Source organism: Thunnus maccoyii, chromosome 14 (genome assembly GCF_910596095.1).
Source record: "Thunnus maccoyii chromosome 14, fThuMac1.1, whole genome shotgun sequence".
Classification (NCBI taxonomy): Eukaryota; Metazoa; Chordata; class Actinopteri; order Scombriformes; family Scombridae; genus Thunnus; species Thunnus maccoyii.
In genome coordinates, this window is record NC_056546.1 from 12,476,289 (window position 1) to 12,499,396 (window position 23,108).

The 23,108-nt window shown below is 39.7% G+C and overlaps 3 protein-coding genes across 4 annotated transcripts; 1 reads left to right on the forward strand and 2 right to left on the reverse strand.

Moving 5' to 3' along the window:
- Positions 1-4,974: 4,974 nt before the first annotated feature.
- Positions 4,975-8,176, reverse strand: mzt1 (mitotic spindle organizing protein 1). The gene is made up of 3 exons (XM_042434352.1): positions 7,923-8,176; positions 7,575-7,720; positions 4,975-5,529 (listed from the first exon to the last, which is right to left on the reverse strand). Exons 1-3 carry the CDS (start codon positions 7,972-7,974, stop codon positions 5,506-5,508), a joined length of 222 nt encoding a protein of 73 aa, XP_042290286.1. The 5' UTR covers positions 7,975-8,176; the 3' UTR covers positions 4,975-5,505.
- Positions 8,177-8,273: 97 nt separating this feature from the next.
- On the forward strand, positions 8,274-13,575 carry bora (bora aurora kinase A activator). Of its 2 annotated transcripts, none has more exons than XM_042434350.1 (12): positions 8,274-8,378; positions 8,675-8,829; positions 8,983-9,089; positions 9,940-9,985; positions 10,076-10,154; positions 10,276-10,320; positions 10,431-10,487; positions 10,589-10,869; positions 11,371-11,533; positions 11,675-12,255; positions 12,471-12,611; positions 12,794-13,575. In XM_042434350.1, the coding sequence occupies exons 2-12, from the start codon at positions 8,680-8,682 to the stop codon at positions 12,812-12,814; spliced, it is 1,671 nt and encodes a 556-aa protein (XP_042290284.1). In that variant the 5' UTR covers positions 8,274-8,378; positions 8,675-8,679; the 3' UTR covers positions 12,815-13,575. The 2 variants fall into 2 exon arrangements, with proteins under 2 accessions (XP_042290284.1, XP_042290285.1); XM_042434351.1 differs by having other exon boundaries at positions 8,278-8,378; positions 8,680-8,829.
- A 765-nt stretch (positions 13,576-14,340) lies between these two features.
- On the reverse strand, positions 14,341-22,974 carry dis3 (DIS3 exosome endoribonuclease and 3'-5' exoribonuclease). Its single transcript, XM_042433517.1, has 21 exons — positions 22,259-22,974; positions 20,932-21,089; positions 20,470-20,666; positions 20,148-20,221; positions 19,842-20,009; positions 19,453-19,617; positions 19,094-19,207; positions 18,717-18,854; positions 18,412-18,558; positions 18,189-18,305; positions 17,972-18,073; positions 17,503-17,567; positions 17,262-17,346; positions 16,928-17,055; positions 16,562-16,648; positions 16,268-16,424; positions 15,629-15,843; positions 15,322-15,490; positions 15,023-15,181; positions 14,772-14,894; positions 14,341-14,643 (listed from the first exon to the last, which is right to left on the reverse strand). Exons 1-21 carry the CDS (start codon positions 22,475-22,477, stop codon positions 14,575-14,577), a joined length of 2,856 nt encoding a protein of 951 aa, XP_042289451.1. The 5' UTR covers positions 22,478-22,974; the 3' UTR covers positions 14,341-14,574.
- Between the last annotated feature and the right edge of the window lie 134 nt (positions 22,975-23,108).

The following is a 23,108-nucleotide window of genomic DNA, read 5'->3' on the forward strand; positions in this document are numbered from 1 at the left end:
GCCAGTGCTTTGCAACTTTTTAGGCTCATGGCACCATCGGATCTGATAGATTTACTGATACACTATGAACCCAGTTAATCCACAAACGGTGACATATACAAGGACCTGATGAGAAATATGGAAGTCTAAAGAAATTATTCATGATTATAACCTTTGATGCTAGTTTTTGTTAAATTTTTAATTTTAGTTCATCCAGGCGCAGTCTGGTATGCAACCACAGTGTTTAAGAGAGTCCTGTTACCAGGAGGTTGCAGGATGCCCTGGTGGGAAATGACTTTGTCTCACAACAGGAAGGTCATAAGGTTTAATTCATACAGCAGCTATTGTACTTAAAAATCCACTGAAATGAAACAATGAACTGACATCTGATGCAAAATATCTTCACTTAGTGAAGTATAAAAACACAATATATCAAACAGAGGGAGAGAGAGAAAAATTTTCACACTTAAACTGTGTGATATTAAGTGCTTTAAGTTCCTCTGTGGTGGCTTTACTCAGACCTTGAGAGCCTATCTATCTTGAGCGGCTAGGAAGATTCTCCCTCCACTGAATATTACTGAGTTAATTAATTTTTTATATCTGCTTTGATTCCTTTAATTGCTCCAGTACAGTGTGATTCTTTAGTTTTAACCTCCAACATTTGCCTCAATTCATGTTATTACCTTTAGTTCTGTGTTTCAATCTCGACTCGACTTGATTAAATGAGAGATTCTCTGGGAGTCAGATCACAAGTGGGGCCAATGTGCTCGCCAGGTTTTTGAATCTGTTGTCAGACTTTCATCATATCATCTTTACTGCCCGAGACAAAGACGACTCACTAAAACACGCAAAATCTGGCTGCAGTTTTCCAGTTTTAGCAGTTCATATTTTACTTGCCATCATGAGCCAGAGAGACAAAGATAACGTTCATGTTGTGTTGCCGTTTCAAAGCCAAGCTCTGGTCCTTTCCACATGTCTGTTTTGGCCACTGAGCAGAAGCATGAGGGAAATGTGTAGGTGGTTAGATCAGCCGGTGAAGTGTAAATACCACTCAATCTGTTCTTATTAGAGGAGTAAAAACATACGAATCACTTCGCCTCTATTAAAAATGCCCCAGGGTACTGGGTAAGTGTGTGTGTGTGTGCATGTGTGTGTGTGTGTGCAGCTGGTCGTATATGTGGTTGTGTGAGAGAGAGGGGGGGGTAGTGACAGAATGATGTTTTGGCATTTGTGTCTGCAGAGGGGATCTGAAATGCCACCACCATCAACGCTGCTTAATTCTCAGATACACACTCTTAATCTAAACAGACAATCCGTTCCGACAGCCACTGTTATGATTCAAATCAACTTGGAGTGACGGGTGTGTGTGTATGTGTGTGTGTGTGCTCTTGTGAGTGAGAGAGTATGTCATTGTGTTTTGGTATGTGATTAGGTGTTTCTGTGTGTGTGTGCGCTCATCTGTGTGTGTCTGACCAAGATATCACACATCCATTCCACATTCCCCTATGATAATGTGGATTGATTATGGATATGATAATGAGAGGCCGGCGCGGCGTCGCGACCTTCACAAGGTCTAATTGAAACAAGCGTTGGTCCTCCGAAGCACTTATCAAGTCACACAGCACATCATTAATCACGGAGAATACAAGCTGTCATTGTAACACACATGCACACACACACACACACACGCACATGCTCACACACATTCTCTGTTTTTCAGTTTTTCAAACATAACACACACACACATTCTCCTGTCCCCCTTCTCTCTCTCTCTCTCTCTCTCTCTCTCACACACACACACACACACACACACAATGCAAGCTGTCACTACAATATGCCTGGTATTGTCTTCTTTAAAAGAGAGTGGACAGCTAGTCCACCCTCCATCTCTATTTTCTACAAGAAAAGTTGAGAAAGAAACAGGCTATTGGAGTTAAACCTAAAAAAAAAAAAGAGGGAAAAAAAAACAAAACAAGAGAGGGAATGTTAAAACAATTCAACAAATACGAACAGCTGTTCACTTCACCTAAACTCGCCTGAAATTGAATTAGCTCAAGTTGTTTTACTACCTGCTTTTATTAGATGACAATTTAACAACCAAATGTGATTCCAATGTCTGATTAAGGCAACATATGGTGCCTACCTGTTAAACACAACGTGTTCAATACCAGCGAAACGCCTCAGTGAGCCACTCGAATAAACTAATAAGCCCAATATCATATTAGTCATTACATAGTCCAACACACAAAATTCCAATCTGATAAAAAGGTGGTTTCATTATCATCGTAGGGAAAACACAAGGGAGTTTGCACGCGCTGTGTCAATGCCATCGCCAACTTTGTTAATTGTTATTCAATTAACTGCTTTTGTTAATGAAACCAATTAATACTTTAAAACAAGCAGGCAGATATATGATTATTATGCATCTATGCAGAAGACAGCTAATTACAACTGTAAATCAATCAATTCTACATTAATCAGCTTGGAAAATGTCCAAAAACAACAAAGTCACTAAAAGACTTTGGAAGTTTTTTTTTTTTTTTTTTTTTTTTTTTTTTTACATATTTTGATTGCCATGCCATTATCCTGTCTAATGATTGTTAACGATCCTTTAAAGAGTTTATGATCCAATTTCCTTTGCTACGAATTTAATTGGGACCTAAATAGTAATACTAAATTAGACGGTGTAAAAGTGTGGCTTGTATTTAATCAAGGGTGGTATATTGGAGTAAGCTCTAACAAGGTCACAGAACTGCTCTTGGGGCGAATACAGTCAGTGGAGCTTGCTGAAAGGATGAGGGCCATACAGGATTGATCAGTTACAGAAATATTAATAAATCAATCATTTCAGTGCCAGAATATAAGTATGATCTCTTGTTGTGCAGGGCGTTCAGAGTCTGCTACAATCTACCTATATGTTATTTATTGTGTCATGCACATACAAGTGTCCAGCCCACATGGACTTATTAGACACCAAAGATATTGTTGCAGTGCTGAAACATTTGACACAAGAAAATAACTTCTTAAATAACATTACAGTGTAAACAAACAACTTTGTTTCAAGCACCACAGAAAACTATCCACCATAATCATCCAACCAGAAGAACTAATCAGTTCAGGACATCTTACTAAAAAGTGTAGCCCTTAAATAATCATGCAAAAACACATGAAATATTTCATCTTCAGTCTCATCTAAATCCTTCAACAAACAAAGCCCTTCCTTTGTATGTAGAAAACATTAAACTAACCTGTTTCTATGGTTTATAACTGGTTAAACTCTACTTCAAATAAGGCTCAGCAAACACTGCGTTTGTTCTTCATGAGACAATGTGTCCGTAATTCAGGTTTGAACATCAACAGCTCATCTTTCCTTATACATAAGGAACTTCTAATCAGTCTAATTATTTCTGTAATATCCATTTCACACACCGGACTGCAACACATGGGTCTTTCACTTTTAAATGAGAATGCCCTCATTTATCAGAAAAATAATCCTCGGCCTGGATAATTATCAGACATACAAACATAAACACCTTTAGAAGTTTTGATGTGAGGACCTGCTTGCCTCTTAAGTTTATACAGTCATGTGACCTGACCAGTGCCCTAGTTGAACACCTCTTAGATGTTTATGCATATATGGACGCTAATCTCTCAGTCAGGACTATGGGATTTGGGAATATTTTGTTTAACAGAGATCAAAGTAGCCGGCTAGGATCAGGAGAAACCCTTCAAACACATCAAAAAGAGAGCAATGCATCCCGAATCCCACGCCCACAGTAGCCAATCAAGCCATGCATAACTCTTTTCCTTTGTAAAAGAAAAGGATTCTCAATGTGGGTCTCTCTCCATCCACATCTCAACTCACCCCCCACGGAGGCCAGGGGTTGTTTGGGGCTTATGGGCTATCAAGGAGAGCCACCGCACCGTATCTGTATGCCTCTCATACTCGGTGAACATGATGCTGGTATTGAGGAACAGAGAAATACTGTGTTAAGAGATCAAAGCAGCAGAACAGAGATTTAGACCCACAGCCTGTCAGTCAAGATGGCGAGACAAAGCAGAAGAAGACAGAAATGCTTACACCAACACCCTGCTGCTCGCTCACTGGTTTTCTCTGTGGTGTGCCTGTGAGGGGTGAGGCGTTACTGTCAGTTGGCTTAGGGGGCTACTCATTTGTAGACATCTACAGAGCAGCACAAACACCTTAACTCACACACATGGAGACCCCCCCCCCCCTCCCATACACACACACACAATGAAGAACTACTAATACAAGCCCTTGCGGATGAGAGGTCGCTTCAAGCCTTTATATTGGCCTGTGGTGGAATGTTCTGTGGTCTCAGCATTTTCCCTCGTCTAGAAGATGAATAGAGCTATTTTACAGACGGTGGAGAAAGAAAACAATGCTCCGTGTGGTTAGATACGTGATGTAGGGGCTTCATTTCTGGTTGATCAAAGATGGGGATTTTTTTGTCAAGTATGCAATATATCTAAAATACTTTTTCTGTGGATAGAGCACAGATATAAAGGGGCCAAGATTCCAGTTCAACAGGACATCCTGCAGTAAAGAATGACCCTTGTTCATGTCTTCTCTTTTGTACAGCTTATTGGCTTTGCATGTGTTCACCCCTGCATGGTCTGTTTTTGTATTGTGTTGTGCAATGTTTTACCAGTGTCTTTGTCCCTTTCACCTAGTGTAACAGGAAAGAAAATTTCCTCTCTAAAATCTAGTGTCTAAATCTATCTCATCTTCTAAAAGGGGATAAAGGCAACGCACACACACACACACAAAAAAAAGACAGTAGTGTGATTTGCTGTGGTAAATGAAAAGGGGAAAATGTGACTTTAAAAAAAAAAATGTACCTGATAAAATTATTTAATTGCTCTTAAAAATATGTATCAAGAAAACTTGTGAGATACTTGCACAGTTAGAACCAAACATCAAATAAATACCTATACTTGAGATTGGAATAAGAATGACACAACACCACCTGGTGGCTGTTGACTGTAACACTTTTATTTAGACATTATTAATCATTGATGGTTACATGGACAAAGGTAATGGCAAAAGTTGAAAAATGTATTATGCTTACACAAAATTAAAAACTAATTCTACATTTCAGAACGTCATAAAAAAAGATTTACTGAATGAAAAGTGCAATACAAGTTGACTCAGATATGCAATGTATGCTCTTAAATTAAGGCAGGATGTCAATGCTAATACCACTCAAATGACAAATGGCAGCTGGAACTACTTGGAGCAAGCTTAAATTAGAGGCAGAACGGCTGAGCGTGCTCTCCTGTTGGGAGCGTTTCAGAGGAGGACTGAGGTCGACACCTGTATACAAAAACTCGGTCAAACATCAGCCAAAGCACAGGACAGGAGCACATTAGTCACAGAGGAGGCTGAGGATAGATCGTCAACACGCGACAGATCTGATTGGCTGAAGATCCCATTGTACAGATCCGGGAATGAGGTATGACCCCATTAAAAATGTCCCAAACTGAGGTGACCAGCCTTCATCTTCAGTTTGTGCAGTTCTCAGGAGCCTGAAACACAACATAAATATACAGCAGTGATTAACATTATATCACTATACAGGCTTCAGTCTTATGATTGAATTACACAACTGTCTGGGAGTCTGATGTGTGTGGAAAACACAAAGGCTAATGAATATTAGGAATTCACATTGTGCATGCATTTTTTAAAAATTGTTATCAGTTGTCCTTAATCGTAATCAAAATTAATTCATGATTCAGTCACTCTTAAGTGGAAAACCCCATATCAGTAAACAAGCCTCAAGAAAAGAATATAGAGCATATAATATAATATAGAACATAATTTCTCAGTTTTGTTTAGCACACATTTATTGCAAACACCTGACAGGAGGTGACATGTTGAGAGGTCAAATTTAACACCAGAACAAAACTTTGACAATATTATACCATGTTAGGAGGAGGTAGTATACGGACAGACTATTATGATATCGGGCAGCTTATATCACGGTATAACATGTTTTCTGGAAAATCAAGAAACTGTTGGTGGATAAAAGAACCAGATGGGATTGTGTATTTTGGGATAATCACATAATTACTTTGCAAATCAAGATACTTCAACACATTTGTTCAAAAATCTATCACTGCTGTCCAACAGTTGTTCCCACTGATTTCCAATATTGTCTATAATAGCATAACACTCAAGGGACAGATACCTGAGCATAAACAGCATTTAAGGCAGCTTACATATTTTTCATTGTTTAATGGTATATATTGTAATCTCCTCCAACCCTATAACATGTCGTTGTAAACATTCACATTTAGCAAACCCTTTTAACTGCTTTAATTTTTTATCACTAAAACATGTAGGTCAGCAGCTGTGGGCATCTGAACTTATCACAATAATCACGTTTCCTGAAATCCTCCTATTAGTACTAAACTATAGTTAAATTACTTCACACCATGATTGCTTTGGGTTTTACTCACTGAACTGAGCTGAATGTTGCAGCCTTGTTGAAGAAAAAACATCAAAAACAGTTTAAACTCAAAAGCAGGTTGATCAAAGTTTAAGACAGTTGACTAGAAATCACTTAAAATGCAGCTCAGTGTCTCTCAAGATTCTACAAAAACATTCATATTTTGGAAATTCATGATTTTTTTCCTGATAAAATTAATCGATTGATTCCTTGAGTGCAAGAACTTTGTATTAAGTTTTATCTGCTGGCTGTTAACAGTTAAATTGATTTTTAAAAAGCAGAGAAATTTGTTAACACGCACAGGACATCAGTTATAAAGGGCTTTTACAGGCCACGTGTGTCTAAACAAACTCAAACTACTAACGGAGACAGGACAGCTGCTCTGCGCTCACGGTTTCCTCTGAAAACAACGATAATCATGGTAATGGAAATGGTTGCCGGTATTCATAATATCAGCAGTTTTACCATTGTTTGTCATAAAAATGGTATACCGGTGTTGTGTTGAAGTCTGTTCCCCTGTCAATATAAGTTTCCCCTTACTTTAACCCCAGGAGGGGAACATTAATTGAGGGGGGAACAGACTTTTACACAACACCGGTATAGATACCGTCAAATGTTTTACCGCGATATATCGTAAAAACGGTATACTGGCACATCTCTACACTGCAGTAGTTTTTAGTGGTGGTGTAGGAAATTGTATTGATATCACTTCAACATCTGAATTAATTGATGAAACAATTTGTTGATCGATGAATTACCTGATCAACACACAATTAAATTGATGGCAATTTCAATCATTTATTAATGGTAATTTATCTAGAAAAATACATAAGACTAGATGATTTCAGCCTCTAAAATTTGAAGGATCTTCAAATTTTCACACTTTCATATCAATGAAAATTGAGGATTCCAGGTTTTGAGACTGTTGATTAGACAGTGAAAGAAATTTTAAGACATCACTTTGAGGTCTGGTAATTTCTCATGGGCGATTTCTTAACAATAATTAACTGAATGGTCAGCAGTTTATAAAATGGATAAACGGGGGTGGGACTTGACCACCATCAAAATTGATTATTTACAATACCGTAAAAAAGTGAGTTATTCAGGAGTTTGTTTTTGTACCTTTAGGGACTCGGAGGCTTTACGCAGCTCCTTGATAACTGCTGACAGGGCTTCTGGGTTGATGCCCTGCTCACACAGTCTCACACAGATGGACAGAGACTCCATGTCCAAACCTGTGTTCAGCAGTCTGGAGATCTCCAGCAGCACTATTGAAGGAAGAAGGAGAAGAGTTAGTTAGATATTAATGTTCCACTAATCTGACAGCTAGACAAAACTTGACTTGACTTCAATACAATCAATTATTGAAACGATTACAAACAAGCAAACCGATATGTTCGCGTTAAACAAAACGAATTTGAAATTATTTCTCAAATACGCATTGGATATATTCTTTAATTATATAATTACCGTCCATCGTCTCCCGGACTGCGTTTAGGTTTGCGTTTGATGCACTTGCCATGGTGCTGAATGGATGTAGCTTAGTTAGCTTAGTTAGCCAACGTTTGCTAGCAAGTGGCTAACAAACAAGATCCGATACGAGATTAATAACTTATTGCAACTCTTCAGTCGGAGTTTAAACGTTTCGTATTCATTATTAGCTGAATTAAGAGACAGTATTGGCGGCTAGCTACCTAGCTTGCCGGGATCACTACGACAACCAGACTGGCAGAGGAAGTGACGACACGACTTCCTTCATTGGTTACTAAGAGCTTCCTGCAGCGTTTCTATTGGCTGCTGGGCCTTGAGAGCAAAATTGAAATAAACGTTTGAAGCCGTCTCACTACGGATTGTTTGGTTGCTGCTGACTCTTCAATGAATATTGTTTTTTAGCTGTATGTTCAGAGTACGGGCTCGTTTATAGTTGTAAGTACCATTGACAAAAAATAATCGGCTAATGTTTCAATGTTCACCTCGTTTTTAGTGTGTTAAGAAAGAGGGAAGAAGGAAAATTGTGTAACGTAACGATGAAACCAGATTATTTGTCGTTAGTTGCTTTCTTCGAAGACTAGTTAACAATAATGTAGCTAACATACCAAACTATTCACCTTACAACGAAAGACTGGCTGTTATTGTACCCCCTGTTTGTCTGCATTTTGCATTGGTGTTTTTTTAAATCTTTGAAATTCCTATTTGCTGACTGTAATATCTGTTGTGGTCAGTTAAGATGGGGGACCATGTTGAGCTACAGATCACTCCAGAGACTCCAGGTAGACCCTCCATACGAAACCCCTTTGAAAGTCCTAATGACTATCGCCATCTCCGTGAACCCCTGGTGCCAAGTCCATCTGTCTTCAAGTCCAAGCCTTGTAAAGCTGTAAGTTTGAACACAACCTCAAATCTTTTAAACATGCATAGCCAAACATCTACTATTGCAAATTTCTGTATAATGTATGATGCCCACAGATTTAACTCTACTGAAGGTTTTATGTTGTCTTTTACTCACTTCCTCATCTTTCTCTCCCCCCAGACTCCACCGAAGTTTAACTGGTCTATTGATGAAATGGCCAGTCTTCTCCCAGTACACATAGACCCAGAGGATATCCAGCGACAGTCCTTTTACCTCAGCCAGACAAGGTACTGTATGTAGTGATGACACAATAGTGGTTTATGGTAGACACATAAAAGTGACATTGACTTTCCTTGTGAAATCCTGGTGGCTTAAAGGACAGGTTCACAAATTTTCAAGTCTGTCTTAAAACAATAATCAGGAGCCTAAATGAACACTGAAATAGGTTTTTCTTGCCATAATCATTCCTCCTGTTCATATTGGCCATTAGAAGATGTAAGTGAAGGGACCAAAATCCACAAGCCTCCTGTGCAAAAATGTGTTTAAAAGTTTATTTGAAGCTAATATGAAGTTTCAGTCGTCCAAATTAGTCAAATCAAGTAGATATCTTTCAACGTCTGTCTTTTTAGTGCCAAAGTCCCTCTTTTTGTACCTATACTTCCACCACAGCTCAACAGGAAAACACTAGGAGGGAATTTTATGCTAAAAAGACTGTAAATGTGGCAGATATCCACTTGATATGACTGATTCAGACTGCTGAAGCCCCATATAAGCTTCAGAATAACATTTAAATGCATTTTTACACAAAATGACTGAGTGGACACACTGTGGATTTTGGCCTCCATCACTTACATTGAAAGCACATTTGAAGGGGATCTTTTAACAGCCAGTATGAACAGCAGGAATGATTACAGCAAGGAAAACCTCTTTCAGTGTTCATATGGGCACCTGACTATTTCAAGACAGACTTGAAAAATTGTGAATCTGTCCTTCAATCAGCATTTCTAAATATATCTTGTTATACACTTTCCTGTCTGCTTTCATAAAGTGAATCTATCTTGATGCGTTAAGTCCAGACAGCAAATTAAACATGATAGAATTTGAGTGACAAGCTTTTTTTTTCTCTCAAACACCTAGGACGGATTCTGACATCGAGGAAAAGCGCCAGAATGCGATTGAACAGGTTAGCTGATGATATAAAAATAGAGAAGTTGATATATTGATTTCACTTAATGTCATATGTAATTGTGTCATTCGCCTTTCTCCCAAAAAGTTTTTCACCAAAGGAACCATTGTGCCCTCCCCCTGGGCGGCCCCAGACACCCGCAAAGCCCCTCAGATCCATAAGAAAAGTAAGTCTTTATATTACTTTCAACTTCAGATATTTTTCTTCACTGTGCTTTGATTTCATGCTGGATTCTGGTTTTGTGACTTTCATTTTCATGTTACTGTATTGTGTCCTTGCACCTTCAGGTTGTATGTCTGCAATGATTGCTGAGGAGCCAGAAAAACACTCAGGTTGGTGTGTCATTTGAGAGGCTTTGACATTACTTTCTTCTAGCAGTGCTCAATTCTTCTTTTTCCCTGACTGTCTAATAACTTGTTTTTTGACCTTGTTTGTTTTTCAGTTGCTTGTCAGACAACTCTTTCGTTACCCTTGGCTTTTGATTTGGAGAAACTTCTAGGTAAGTGTCTAAAAAGATGCCAGCACAAAGTCAGAGAGTCAATTATGAGAGAGTATTCCACCATGAATTCACTGTCTTATCTGTTTCTCCCCTCCCTTCAGGGGAATATTACCGTTATGAGGAAGCATGCGATGCAGTTCAGGAGAGCCTCAGCTCATCCTCCTTGAGGCGAAAACTCTTCCTCGATGGCCAAGGCAGTTATAGCGGCTCTGACAGCTCCAGCCCACCAAGCCCAGAAAGAGATCATTCCAGGCACGAGAGGTCACTACTAAACCAAGGAGAGGGAGCCGTAGTAGGTGTTGCAGGTTCTGAGGGAGAAGCTGTATCATCCATCTTTTCCTCCCCTTTGTCCTGTGGTGTGTCCGCTCCGACTCCATCTACGGTGAGTGGAGAAGTGTAGCGGTGCAATTAATGATGGCTTTCATTGGGTGCAGTAATGTTTTGTCAATCAATTATTATTATGGTCATTATATTACTTTCATTGGTGTTGATGTACGATTTTTTTTTTTTTTACCTTCTATATTTGGGAGATTATGAAATGTGCATCTGTGATCTTTTGTTGTGTCTAATAGCATCTTTTAAACTGGAACGTCAACAAAAGTATAATGTTTTATTATGTAAGTCATAAAAGATTAATATGTCATGCATCTCCATTAATTAATTTTATTGACCTTTTGTTTACTCTACAGAATTTCAATGTCAAGTGTCCATAACATTTGCAAAAAGAGAGCAAAAACCTAATTTCACCACTAAATTTTACCTCTAGATTTTTCTTGCAGAGGTTAGGTGGCCTCTTGGAAACTAACATTACATTTTTGTTAAATAATAATGAGAAATGTAACTATTAAAAACTGAAAATATGTTTGTCTTGTCTTTACTGTAGGGTCAGTTCTCGTCCAGTCCCATCCAGCATGGCTGCTTCCGGGACTGCAGCCTGGGCAGCATCACCAGTCCTCTGTTCCCTGATAAGTCGTCTCCTGCTGGCCTCGTTTCTCCCACAATTTCTCCTATTGTTGCAAATGCAGCCCGCACACCTATTGGCTCAGGTAGACTATTGGTTTTGTAATTTCACCAATTCACCAGTACCATAATTACCATTATACAACCTCTTATGATAAGGGTTTTTAAAAATCTGTGTTCTTTCTTTAACACTCCCATCTTTTTGTGTATCCCTCTTCTTTCCTAAGCTGAGAGGAAGCAGCCGAGGAATTTGACCCCACAAGGTGTTCCCCTGGACGTAGATATCCCTTCCTGCACTGAGAGTCCATTTGTTGAGGGTTGCTCTCCCATTCGTAGCTGCTCCCCACAACAGCTCCATTGCCACAATGAGCTCAAGCACAACGCCAGATCTAAGCCCAGGGCGAGAGTTCGCTGCTGGGCCTCCCCTCCCCTCATCTCCCCGATCCTCAACCCTAAGCTCCAGGACTATCAGGAGGCTGAGGACCAACTCCCCTCCTCCTCCTGCTCGTCCACTCTCCCGTCTATGGAGCTAGATCCATCTTCACCCCTGGCCCGGGACGCTCACCCTGCCGACGCTGAGAGCGTTAGCTTGGATCTTATGGAACCTGTGGATATGGAGGAGGGCAAGGAGACAAGGATGGAGGGGAGGTTGGAGGAGGACAATGAGGATGAAGAGGAGGAGAATGAAGGGCCTTTGGGACAGCTGACCAGCTCTCGCATGGGCAATGTGTCAGCAGTAGAAAGCTCTCAGATGTTTGTGTCTCTCCTGGCAGAGGGAAGCAGCATACGCTACGATTCCAGCATGCAGGTTCGTGTAAGCACTGATATCAAGGCAATGTCTGTTTTCTTTATATTTCACAGAATATTTAACTCTCTTATATTTTTATATGAATAAATCTGTCAATTTCACATCGCTCTTTGTGAGGCTAGTTAGTTTGTTGAACTGTGGACGAATAAGACACTCTGCGGAACTGAAAACTGTATTATCTGATGGTAACTGACTGCTTTTTCATGTGTGTTCAGGTGGACAGCGGGTACAATACTACCTCAACGGGCACTGCTAGTCTTATTGATGGCCTCGGCTCAGACTGTCACAGCAAAGAGTCCTTCAGTTCAAACCTGGCAGAAGAAGCCTACCAACTCACTAGACACACTAAAGTAAAGGTACAGTACTGTTAACCCTTTACACACTAACACAGCACTTATTTAAGATACATCTTACACACATATCGATTAGTCAAGTGTGTTAATTGACAGTTTAGTGCATGCTGACAGGCATTAGCTCAGAGATTTGATTCACAGTCTTTTGTTTTATCAATAAATTAAAGTGATTTCTTATTTTCCAGGTGTTTTATCCTCACCACTGAGCCATCTGACGGATGCATTGAAAGGGACACCTCTTCTAGTAGATGCTTAAGATGATTATTTTGCAATCAAATACAACAACGTTTACACTATGTTTGAAGCATTTATGTCAAATTAATATGGTTAGGGTGAATGGGGTCAACTGTTAAATGAGGTATAAAAAGAACAGAGATTTCACAAGTGGTTATTACTTCTTCCAAGGGTGCAGGTACAAGTTGCCTGACTGAAAGGAAATGGTCTACAATATGTTTTATCACAGGTTAGAAGGGAGTAGACTTTACCCACAGCCTATCTTACTACCACTGTAAGACGATGATCCAAAATCAACAGTAGTTTTGGATCCAGGATACCGGGATGATGAGAAAAAAATAGCCAATTTTGTAATGAACTTGCACAACAGTAACCTCCTTGAATGCTGTATTGATGTTAATGCCATGATTTCAATTTTATTTGGTGCTGACATGATTGACCTGATAAATCCTGACTTTCAGATGGCATCAGATTTGTACTGTATTTATGTTTTAAAACCATTTATGCTTTTTTTTTTTTTATATGATTGACTTTTTTTTTCTTTTATTGAATGAGAAATGTTAAAATTGAGGTTACTTGTGGATCTTATTTGGATTGTAAGAATATTTATTCCAGAAGACCCACTGAATAATGCCACTAATGACTTAATAGCTGATGGAGCCATTTGTACACCGTTTTTCTATACTTAACACATGAGCTGGATCATTGTCACATTAAATTAACTTGAATTTTTTATCTGACTTGAGAACACATTTATTTCTGAGAGGGGTCTTTGTACATTGTTTATTTTTAGTCCTGACCATTTAAGTAAAGGAGTATTTTGACTTAATGACTTGGTCTAGAAATGTCTCTAAATATTCAGGGTCGAGCTCCATATGGTGTCTCTATATTCTGTCCACATTAAATAGTATGAGATTTTAAATGGTTTAGAAATCTAGTAAAAGATTAAATGGGACGAACATGAGTTCTACTTTTTACTGTAGGATCACTGAATACTAATTTTGAGATTTAAAGTTCATCCTTGACCATGGCAACAGTAATCCACAGAACAATCGCACCACAACATCTATTTATTAGCTGTTCTTGAGCTTTTGACCATACCACGATCCTCCGATGGAGATGAAGCTTGCCTAGTTGTCATGGAATTGGTGGTGTTCAAATTTCTATTTTCCTGGGCACTTCTTGTCCATGCTAGCTTAAAAAATTAGGTTGAAAGTTCATTGTTGACCTTGGAAACCGTCACCAATCTCACCCCAAAAGTCCATTTAGATGATCCAGAGCATCTACAGCTGAATGGACCTTGTAGTGAGATTTTTACTACTCAAAATTTTATAACATTCATAGAGGATGCTCTGATAATTATTCATTTTTTCCATTGTTCTTATATCAAGATAACAAAGCTGTAGATAACAACTGTCAGTGTTATGAATCATTTCCTGTAAAAGTTTTGCAGATTAACATTGATGTTGAGTCTACAAAACACACAGACACAAGTAAGTAAAAAAACAAACACTTTATGTCAAGTTTGAAATGATAAAATGACAATGTAAGAGTAGATGGGTACACGTGGAGCAGTGTAGCTTCTCTGTGGTAGATTTATTAAATTGGGAACACTATAGTACACTATAACAATGTCTATATCTATAATGTACATAACAAAGACTCAAAACTGGTTCTTAAAGATTTAATATTCGAGAGGATCAGATGGTGGTTCTAGTGCTTCACTGCTGTGTCAGCGGTCCAGTTTGGGTTTCTTGGCTTGTGGCTCGACATCTGGGGCTGGAACACTCACACCAGGAATCTGAAACAGGATAATTAGCTTGTAGCTGTTTGATAAAGCTTAAATTAAGAGATAAAAAAAATCTCTTCAAGATTTAAAAAGGTAGTCTTTTGAAAGTAAAACCCATATCCGGTTTAGTCTGTCCTTACCACCGGTTCAATCAGAGACATGCGGATCTTCTGGTGCTGAATGTTGGAGTCGTCTAGACTGATGGTGACTTTCACTTTGTCAAATATGCGGAAGGTGTGCTGCTCTACTGCCAGAGTGGGACCCTCAACACACATACAGAAGAGATATTTTAAGCACTGTTCATTAACATTTATCAGTGTTGAGTTAAAACAAAACTGAAGCAAATGAATGACTTCAGTTATATAAAATGAAATGAATTAAGAGTTTATACCTCTTCATCAAAAACAAGATTTGGGCCTGCTTTGTCTTTGGAGTCAAAGAAGACCGTTCCTTCCAGGCCAAACTTTGGGATGAGTACAATGATTGCGTTCTTCCTCACAAACAGTACAAATCCCTCCTCGTTCAAAATACCTCGGCTCTTGAAGAACAACTGGAAAGAGATTGTGTGTATTAAAAGCATGAAATTATAATATGCACTATTGTGGAGATTATAAAACAGACTTTCACTTTAGGTCAGTCAAAATGATATCATGATGGATACATCAAACTGCTGTGTCTCTATATGGTTACCTGCGTGTGGAAGGCCACTGACGACCTCTGTGCATACTGAGCCATTTTGTGTCTGTAGTTGAGGTTGTTGCAGAGGGCTGACTGCTTATGTTTGTCCATCAAATCTGGGTAGGTGCTGTCTGCTCCTATGGCCACGGCCAGCAGGCGGTGTACTATGATATCAGCATACCTGTGTATGAGAGCAGATGACATGAGAAGGTTAGAAAGCACTGCGGTGTGATGATCTGTCAATTACGCACATTTGTTTGTTATAAAGGCCCCGCCAAAACTCAATTAGTCAAGTAGTGTAGAGTGTCTGTTTTCATACCTCCTAATAGGTGATGTGAAGTGTGTATAAATGGGTGAAGCGAGACCGTAGTGGTGGAAATCGTTGTCCATGCCAGAACAAAAATAGACGGCCTGCATCATGCAACGAGTGGCCAAAATGCGCAGCAGCGTGTTAAAGTATGGGAAACTGTCCACCTTGGCCACATCAAGGGAATCAGCCAGTGCCTTGGCCGAATCCGTATGGATCTCCACATCCTATTAAGAAGAAGGACACAAAAGTGTTTGTATGTTTAAATATATTTATAATAGAAGTCATGAGCATGGTTAGTCATATACTGTAGATATGTTTTGATTTGAATATTTGTTTGAACATGGAGCCCGATTTCTGTTTGTTAATCTATTCACACGCTTGCTTCGTGCCTGTTAATAGTTTTGTGTATTGTCTACCTGTATTTTAACTTTAGGTTACAGCAATATTGATCATGGTTTCTCTGGTAATAACATTTTATTTACAGGGACTTCAGAAAAAGAAAAGCCCTCTTAAATGTAGATATCTGGAGGTTCTGCTAATGAATGGACACAGCATCTTAGGCCAAAAGAAACAAATGAGTTCAAGAAACAGGCATATAACTTGAAAACCAAAGCTGTTTTTTCTGCATGATCATCCATCTCCACCCACCTTCGACTTTGCAGCCTTGAGGAGGATGTCGTAGTTAGATGGAGGCGGTGCTGGATGTTTCCTCAGCATGGCGCACTCTGAAAATTCATCGTAGATCTTCTGGGCGACTGAAATATTTGCCAGCAACATGAACTCTTCAACCATGGAGTTGGTCTCCCTAAAAACCAGGAGATGAGTTTATTAACTAAAAGATTGCATGAGACACACTGAAAAAAGCATAAAAAGGGAGAGATTTTGTGGAGAAAAGGGTTTCAAAAAGGATTCTGCAGAATGCTCCTTTTTGAAGTTACCTACATGAGTTCTTTGGTCTGGAGGTCAATGGGGTCGTGGGTTTCACTGTCCATGTGGAAACGGACCTCCAAAGATGACAGCGTCAGTGCCCTGAATGCGACACAAAACATGATTCATATAAGGAACTACGATCAATTAAACCTCGTGAGCTGGATTCTTTCCTCATATTTCCCTATTGTCCTTATTATCCTGATTTGCTATTTTCACTATCAGTGAACTGGAAGGCATGTTTACTAAATTTTAAGTGACTGAGTTATGCACAGATCAATCAAAAACAGTAAATTTTGTCCAAAACAATATGATGTGCTGGCCTACTTTCTGTAAATCCATTTCCTGCAGCTATTTCTTCTCCTAACTGCCAGCCATTACCCTTTCTCTATCCTCTGCCTCTTGAGGATTTTGGCCAGTTTGTTGAGGCCCCGCAGGCTCTTGGTGATGTCATCATTCTTGTTGGTGTCATCAATCCTCATTTGGGCCTCAGCATAAGTCAGAGATGCCTGGACCGAATTAAGAGATAGAGAGGAAGAGAAAGAATTAAGTATAAAACATCAGCATTAAATAAACATAAATCAAAACAAGCCTGTAATTTTGTGTCTTATAAATAAATAATCAAAGCAGGCAGTAGTATCAGCTGCAGGATATTTGATACACACACGCTTCTGCATATTTTCTGTGCTTCTGTGTCTACATGGTGCAACTTTACCTTTGAGTTAATGACACTTTTTGTGAACCGTGTCTTTAGAATTTCCGCCTCATGGTTCATCTCCCAGATACATGAGAAAGCCAGCCTTATTAAAAAAAAAAACATAATCACAGACAAACATTAGAACTACATTCAGTTCATATCGGCTAGAATGGCAAAAAATATGTACTTGATATTTGGGGAAAAGAAAGAGCACAGTTGACATCTATTATTGAGTAAGTGGAAGTGTGTGTGTCCTCACCTCTCCACGTTGGAGCGTAGAGAACAAAGATTGGAGCTGAGCAGCTCAGGAACCATGTCTATTCTCTGTTGGACACATCAAACACATGTAAGATGCTTTATTTCAGTTCTTTGGTGTCAAAGACTATTTTTTTGACTATTTGGCGGTCAAGGCAGGCATAGTAGTTGTCACAATATTAAAAAATTTCAATACAACTTAAATATCTCTTCCTAAAAAGCTGCACTAAAACCACACGCTGAGGGCACATATGCAGAGAAAATGAGATGATTGGAATAGTCAAAAAGCTAAAAATATGGCGAAAGCGTCAGGCTGCTACATCCGAAACAGATTCTGTGTTCACCTAAACTGGTTTGCAAAATATAAGATCCCAAAGCTTATAGAGCTAACAGAGACATTGCTTTATGTTTTGTAGTTTTTTGCAACCAAGCTCTGTTGTCAAACATGCTGTGATATGACTGTTTCTCCTCACTTTGCCACACAGGTAGACGGTGGTGCCACGGTTGGCGGCCTCTTTGTCCAGAGCGTTTCCAGGTCTGATGAAGTGACTGACATCAGCGATATGGACGCCCACCTACGGCAAACAAAAAAACATACTGAGAGAGAGTCGCAATATATATATATACATACACACAAATAACCTAATATTGTAATTTAATAGTGTATGTGTGTGTATACAATATGCATACCTCAAGGTTTCCATTTTCCAGCTCTCTACAGTGCAGAGCATCATCTATGTCTGTACATCCTGGAGGATCCACACTGCAAACTGTCAGATTTCTCAGGTCCTCTCTCCTCACCATGTCCTGTACCACACACACACACACACACACACATTAATATCTACACACACCTCTACATACAGTTTGTGCTTGCAAAATCCCAGTGTATCTCTGGAAACGCAGCGATTACCTCTGGTGTGATGGCCCACGGCATCTTGGGAAGAAAACTGAGCACAGCCTGAGAGAAGGCCTGGTGGGGAACGTCATGCTCCAGAAGCAGGACTTCCTGCTCCGTGTCCTTCTCCCCGGCATTGCCCAAACTACGCACAAAATGACCCTAAAAAAAAAAGAAACACACTTTGTATTTATATGCAGAATTATTACTTATGAAGCTAGAGAGGCATGGCTTCATACAGACACAGAAAACATGAACAATTCAAAGTCCTGTCAAACTAGGACAGCTCAGGATGTGCGTACTAATCGTAGGACACTCACATTTGGATACCTGGAGTCTTTGGGCCAGCCGTCGATGGCCACCATGATCCTCTGGCCTGCCAGTGTGGCTGCCTGACGTGTTTCAATGCGAATGCGTGGAACACGGCGGTCTGCTGGCGTGAAAAGGTGGCGTGTTGACTTCATGAAAAAGAAGAGAAAAAATTACAAAAACAGGAAACAGACAGGAAGACACAGTCAGCACTGGTGGTGAGACAATTTGTAATATCTGGTCTCAAGACCTTTATCAATTTTATAAGTAAAACAATAATATTTCCTTCCTCTGCATGATAAAATTTGGCACAGAAATTCAAATTCTGTGGGATTTTTAGACTTAGCAAGTCTATTTAGACTTGATATATAGAGCAGTCCAGTGTTACCTCTTTGATTTGGGAAACGTTGAGCATGCCACAGAACGGCCTCCAGTTCCTTTTGATGATTCCCACTACTTTGCCTGTGGGTTTCCTGGCTGCCTCGGCTGCTGAGATCTTCAGCTGCTCACACACACACACACACACACACACACACACACACACACACACACACACACACACACACACACACACACACAGGAACACAGAGAATATTTAGACAGCTCCGAAGAGCTCATCAGGGGTTGCAATTTAAATGCAAAATAAACAAAAAAATATGGGCTCTCTTTTTGTGTTACACAGCACACCTATCTTCAGCATATATGTCCATCAACTGTAAGCAGAGGCAAAATCAGTAATTTACTCACAGCCTTCTCCTCCTCTTCTTCCTCAGCATTATCATCCTTTGCTTTGCCCTCGTCCTGCAGCACGACTGAAGAGGGCGCCACCCACTCATTCCGTGGCAACAGCTGCACGGCAACCACGTCTTGGTATACCGCTCTGTTCAGGTTCTGCAGACCCTGGATGAGAACCTGGCAGGAAACGGAAAAGCAAGGACAATGTTTTTAACATATGCAGGCACTTTGCTAGTCTTTCCTCTAATGAAACTTAAATTTCACCACTGCACAACAAATTCTCACCAACACCCGGATAAAGTTTGGGAGATACATCCTTACATTTCCAGATTTTGTGTAATTGTGGGGACATGCAGATCCTACAACATAACACAAAAGGAAAGACACACGTAGATACACACCTCTGTGCTGTCTTCCCCCTCTCCCTGGACGAAGACTGTGGCCTCCAGGTAGTTGTCCCTGCTGGCCCTGAACGTTCCCTGAAGGAAGGAACCACTTTTGATGCCTGCCTGGATCCTGGACAGAGGGAGGTGCTCTGGGAATAACACCTTACTGCTGGTGATCTCGTTCTGAGGGAGGGAGGAAGGAGAAATAAATCGGGGGGCGACAAGAGGAGAAGGTAAGAAATAGCTGCAGTTACAGTAACACTTTACCTAAAACATGAACTAGCGTTTAACTCTATATTTAACAAGGGTGTGTGTGTTTACCTTGTCATCACTTGACAATGCCAGGCGATCCACAAGCTCAGGGTTTGCTATCAGACTCTTGATGTACTCTTCAACTAGACAGGAAATGAATGAAAGTGTTTGTGACAAATTGGTGGATACAGCTGATGAAGTTTGAAAGCATAGTTGTATTTCTTAATGAGGAGGACTTAGGAAGCTTCTATTTCCTGAAGAAACCTCTTAACCCTCTGGCCGCACGTAGTGTTAGAGTGCATGGTAATTTTCAAAAACGTTTTTGAGTGTTATGTTCTTAATGTGCAAAGCTTTTTAGACTGCTGCTACTATGTGAAGAGAGACCACTTACATTTGTACACCAGCAGGCCTTTCTCCTCTGCCTTCTCCTTATTCCCTCTGTCATTGGTGAGGAGGACCACTTTCAGCCCATCTGGGTCGGACTCAGATGTCTTCAGGTGCTGGCTGTACCATTTGGCTGCCACTCGGATTGCACGGTCATTACGGTCATTAGCGCTCTCCCCCGGTTCACGTTCAATGAATGTCTCTCTGGAAGAATGAAAATGATGACGATGAATGTATGAGGATTACAAGCATGAAGGCAAAAAAATCTGTCTTGCTATTCACAAACATATATATGTATATCATATAGAAATACATACATATATATATATATATATATATCATGAGGAAGGTCTTATACGAAGATCTTTGTGTGAAGAGGAATGTGGATATTACTATAACTTTTACATACTATAAAAATAGTACAAGTAATACGTTGTGGTGCAGAAAAACAACAGCCGTGTCTTTCTACCTGTGGTGTTCATTAGTAAAGGTGTAGAAGTGTTTCTCTTTCTCATGTATGATGTCCTTCAGGCGTTTATAGACTGGTGCACTGCGGTGGCGAACCTCCTGAAGTACAGTCTGAAGGATAATCACATTACGAATCACTGGATCCTCCAACAAATCGATCTGCAGGACACAGGAATTGTAAAAATATGTTTAAAGAGACTGACAAAGGCAAAAGTTATTACCATAGCCTAAAATCACAGAATCATAATCATCCTCATGAATTATCATATTACATGAAATCAGTGGTGGAAAATAATTAAGTACATTTATTCAAGTACTGTACTTAAGTACAATTTTGAGGTACTTGTACTATACTTGAGTAACTCCATTTTATGCTACTTTATACTTCCACTCCACTACATTTCAGAGGGAAATATTGTACTTTCTACTCCACTACATTTATTTGACAGCTTTAGTTACTTTTCAGATGAAGATTTAACACAATGGATAATATAACAAGCTTTTAAAATACAAAACATTTTAAAGATGAAACCAGTGCTTTCCAACTTTTTGGGCTTTTGGCATCTTAAAAAAAGCAGTGTGTAGTCAGGTCACATTTCAGATGTCTATGAGTTGTTAATAGCTCAACCAAATAGTGATTTTTCCCTCTAAACTTCTCACATGGTTTCATTTCAATAAATGTTCAAATGATCCAATATTTCACCAAAAATCAAACATTAGACAAAAAGTTTAAAAAAAGTGAAAACAGGTTTGTGTATTTGAACTTTGTTTCTTCTTTCCTCTCCCGTTAATCATCTCACGACCCCTCAGATTTATCTGGTGACCCTTTGAAGGGGCCCGACCCCTAGGTTGGGAAACCACTGGACTAAACTAGCTAACTGTATATAAAGTAGATCAAACTAGCTCCACCTTCAGCAGATACAACAGTAACATGCTGCTTACACACTGATGCTTCAGTATTAATAATCTAATGATGTCATATATAATAATACATCAGTCAGATGGACCAAACCACTACTTTAACTACATTTTGCTGCTAATACTTGTGTACTTTTACTTAACCAAGACTGTTCACGCAAGACCTTTAATTGGAATGGAGTATTTTTACATTGCTGTACCAGTGCTGCTACCTAAGTAAAGGATCTGATACTACATGAAGTATTATCACAATACATGCGAGATACAGACTGGGGCGGACTAGAAACCTGTATGGAAAGTTAAATGCCAAGATGTCTGTAAATCATATTAGACTGCCTGATGATCAAAAAGCCTTTTTGCTTGAGCACAAGTATGAAATAAGACATCCAGGCAAAGTTTCTTTTCTTTACCTGATGCAACACTACATTAGTGTCAGGGAGCAGATAATGTGGATATGAGCACAGATTGCTCTCAATACACGCGTCTCTCTGCAGCACCGTGGACTCCTGTTTGCATTCACTGCAAGCCTCGCTTCCGCACCAAATATCATCTCTCAGATAATGCTCACGCACTACTTTCATCACCCCGCCAGACCGGGTCTTCTTAACGAAGGTTTTAGACTTCAGCATGATGACGATAACGGTTTTAAAAAAGGTAAAACTCTGGTGTTTTTATCCCAACATTTGGTGGCGATAAAAGAGTGAACTGGCTCCCCATGTGTAAACTAACTGAGTGGGCCGACCAAAACTTTCCAGGAGTTTTGAGGTATTTTTATATTTCTGCAGCCCGAAAAAGGTGTGTGCTAGAGCTAGTGCTACAGCTTACAATGCCTATCCTTTTAACAACACATCCTATTTTACCTCAAAAGGTAACATCAAAAGACAAAAAAAAGACAAAACAAAGTTTGCTTTTAATTTTTGGTCGGCCATCTAATTCTTGCCCAGTGAAAACAAAGCAGAGGAAAGCAAAAGAGGGACTGGTTGGCCGGGTGTTTACTTGTACAGCGGCCCCTGCGTGTAGGAGGAGGAACTGCTCGTCTTGTGTATTGTAGCGAGTGGACGGTTGTTGTACTGCACGTTTATGACTACAGGGGGCGCTGGGGCGAAAAGCACCCAACACCGGCGTCAGCTGGCTATATTTTTTTTCCTAGGATGGCGAAGTCATAACCCGCCCCACTCTGCCTCTGATTGGCTTAGTCTGATATTCTAACCCTAATACTAACCAATCTCACTCCTCGTGCTTGAACCCAACCAACGAAGG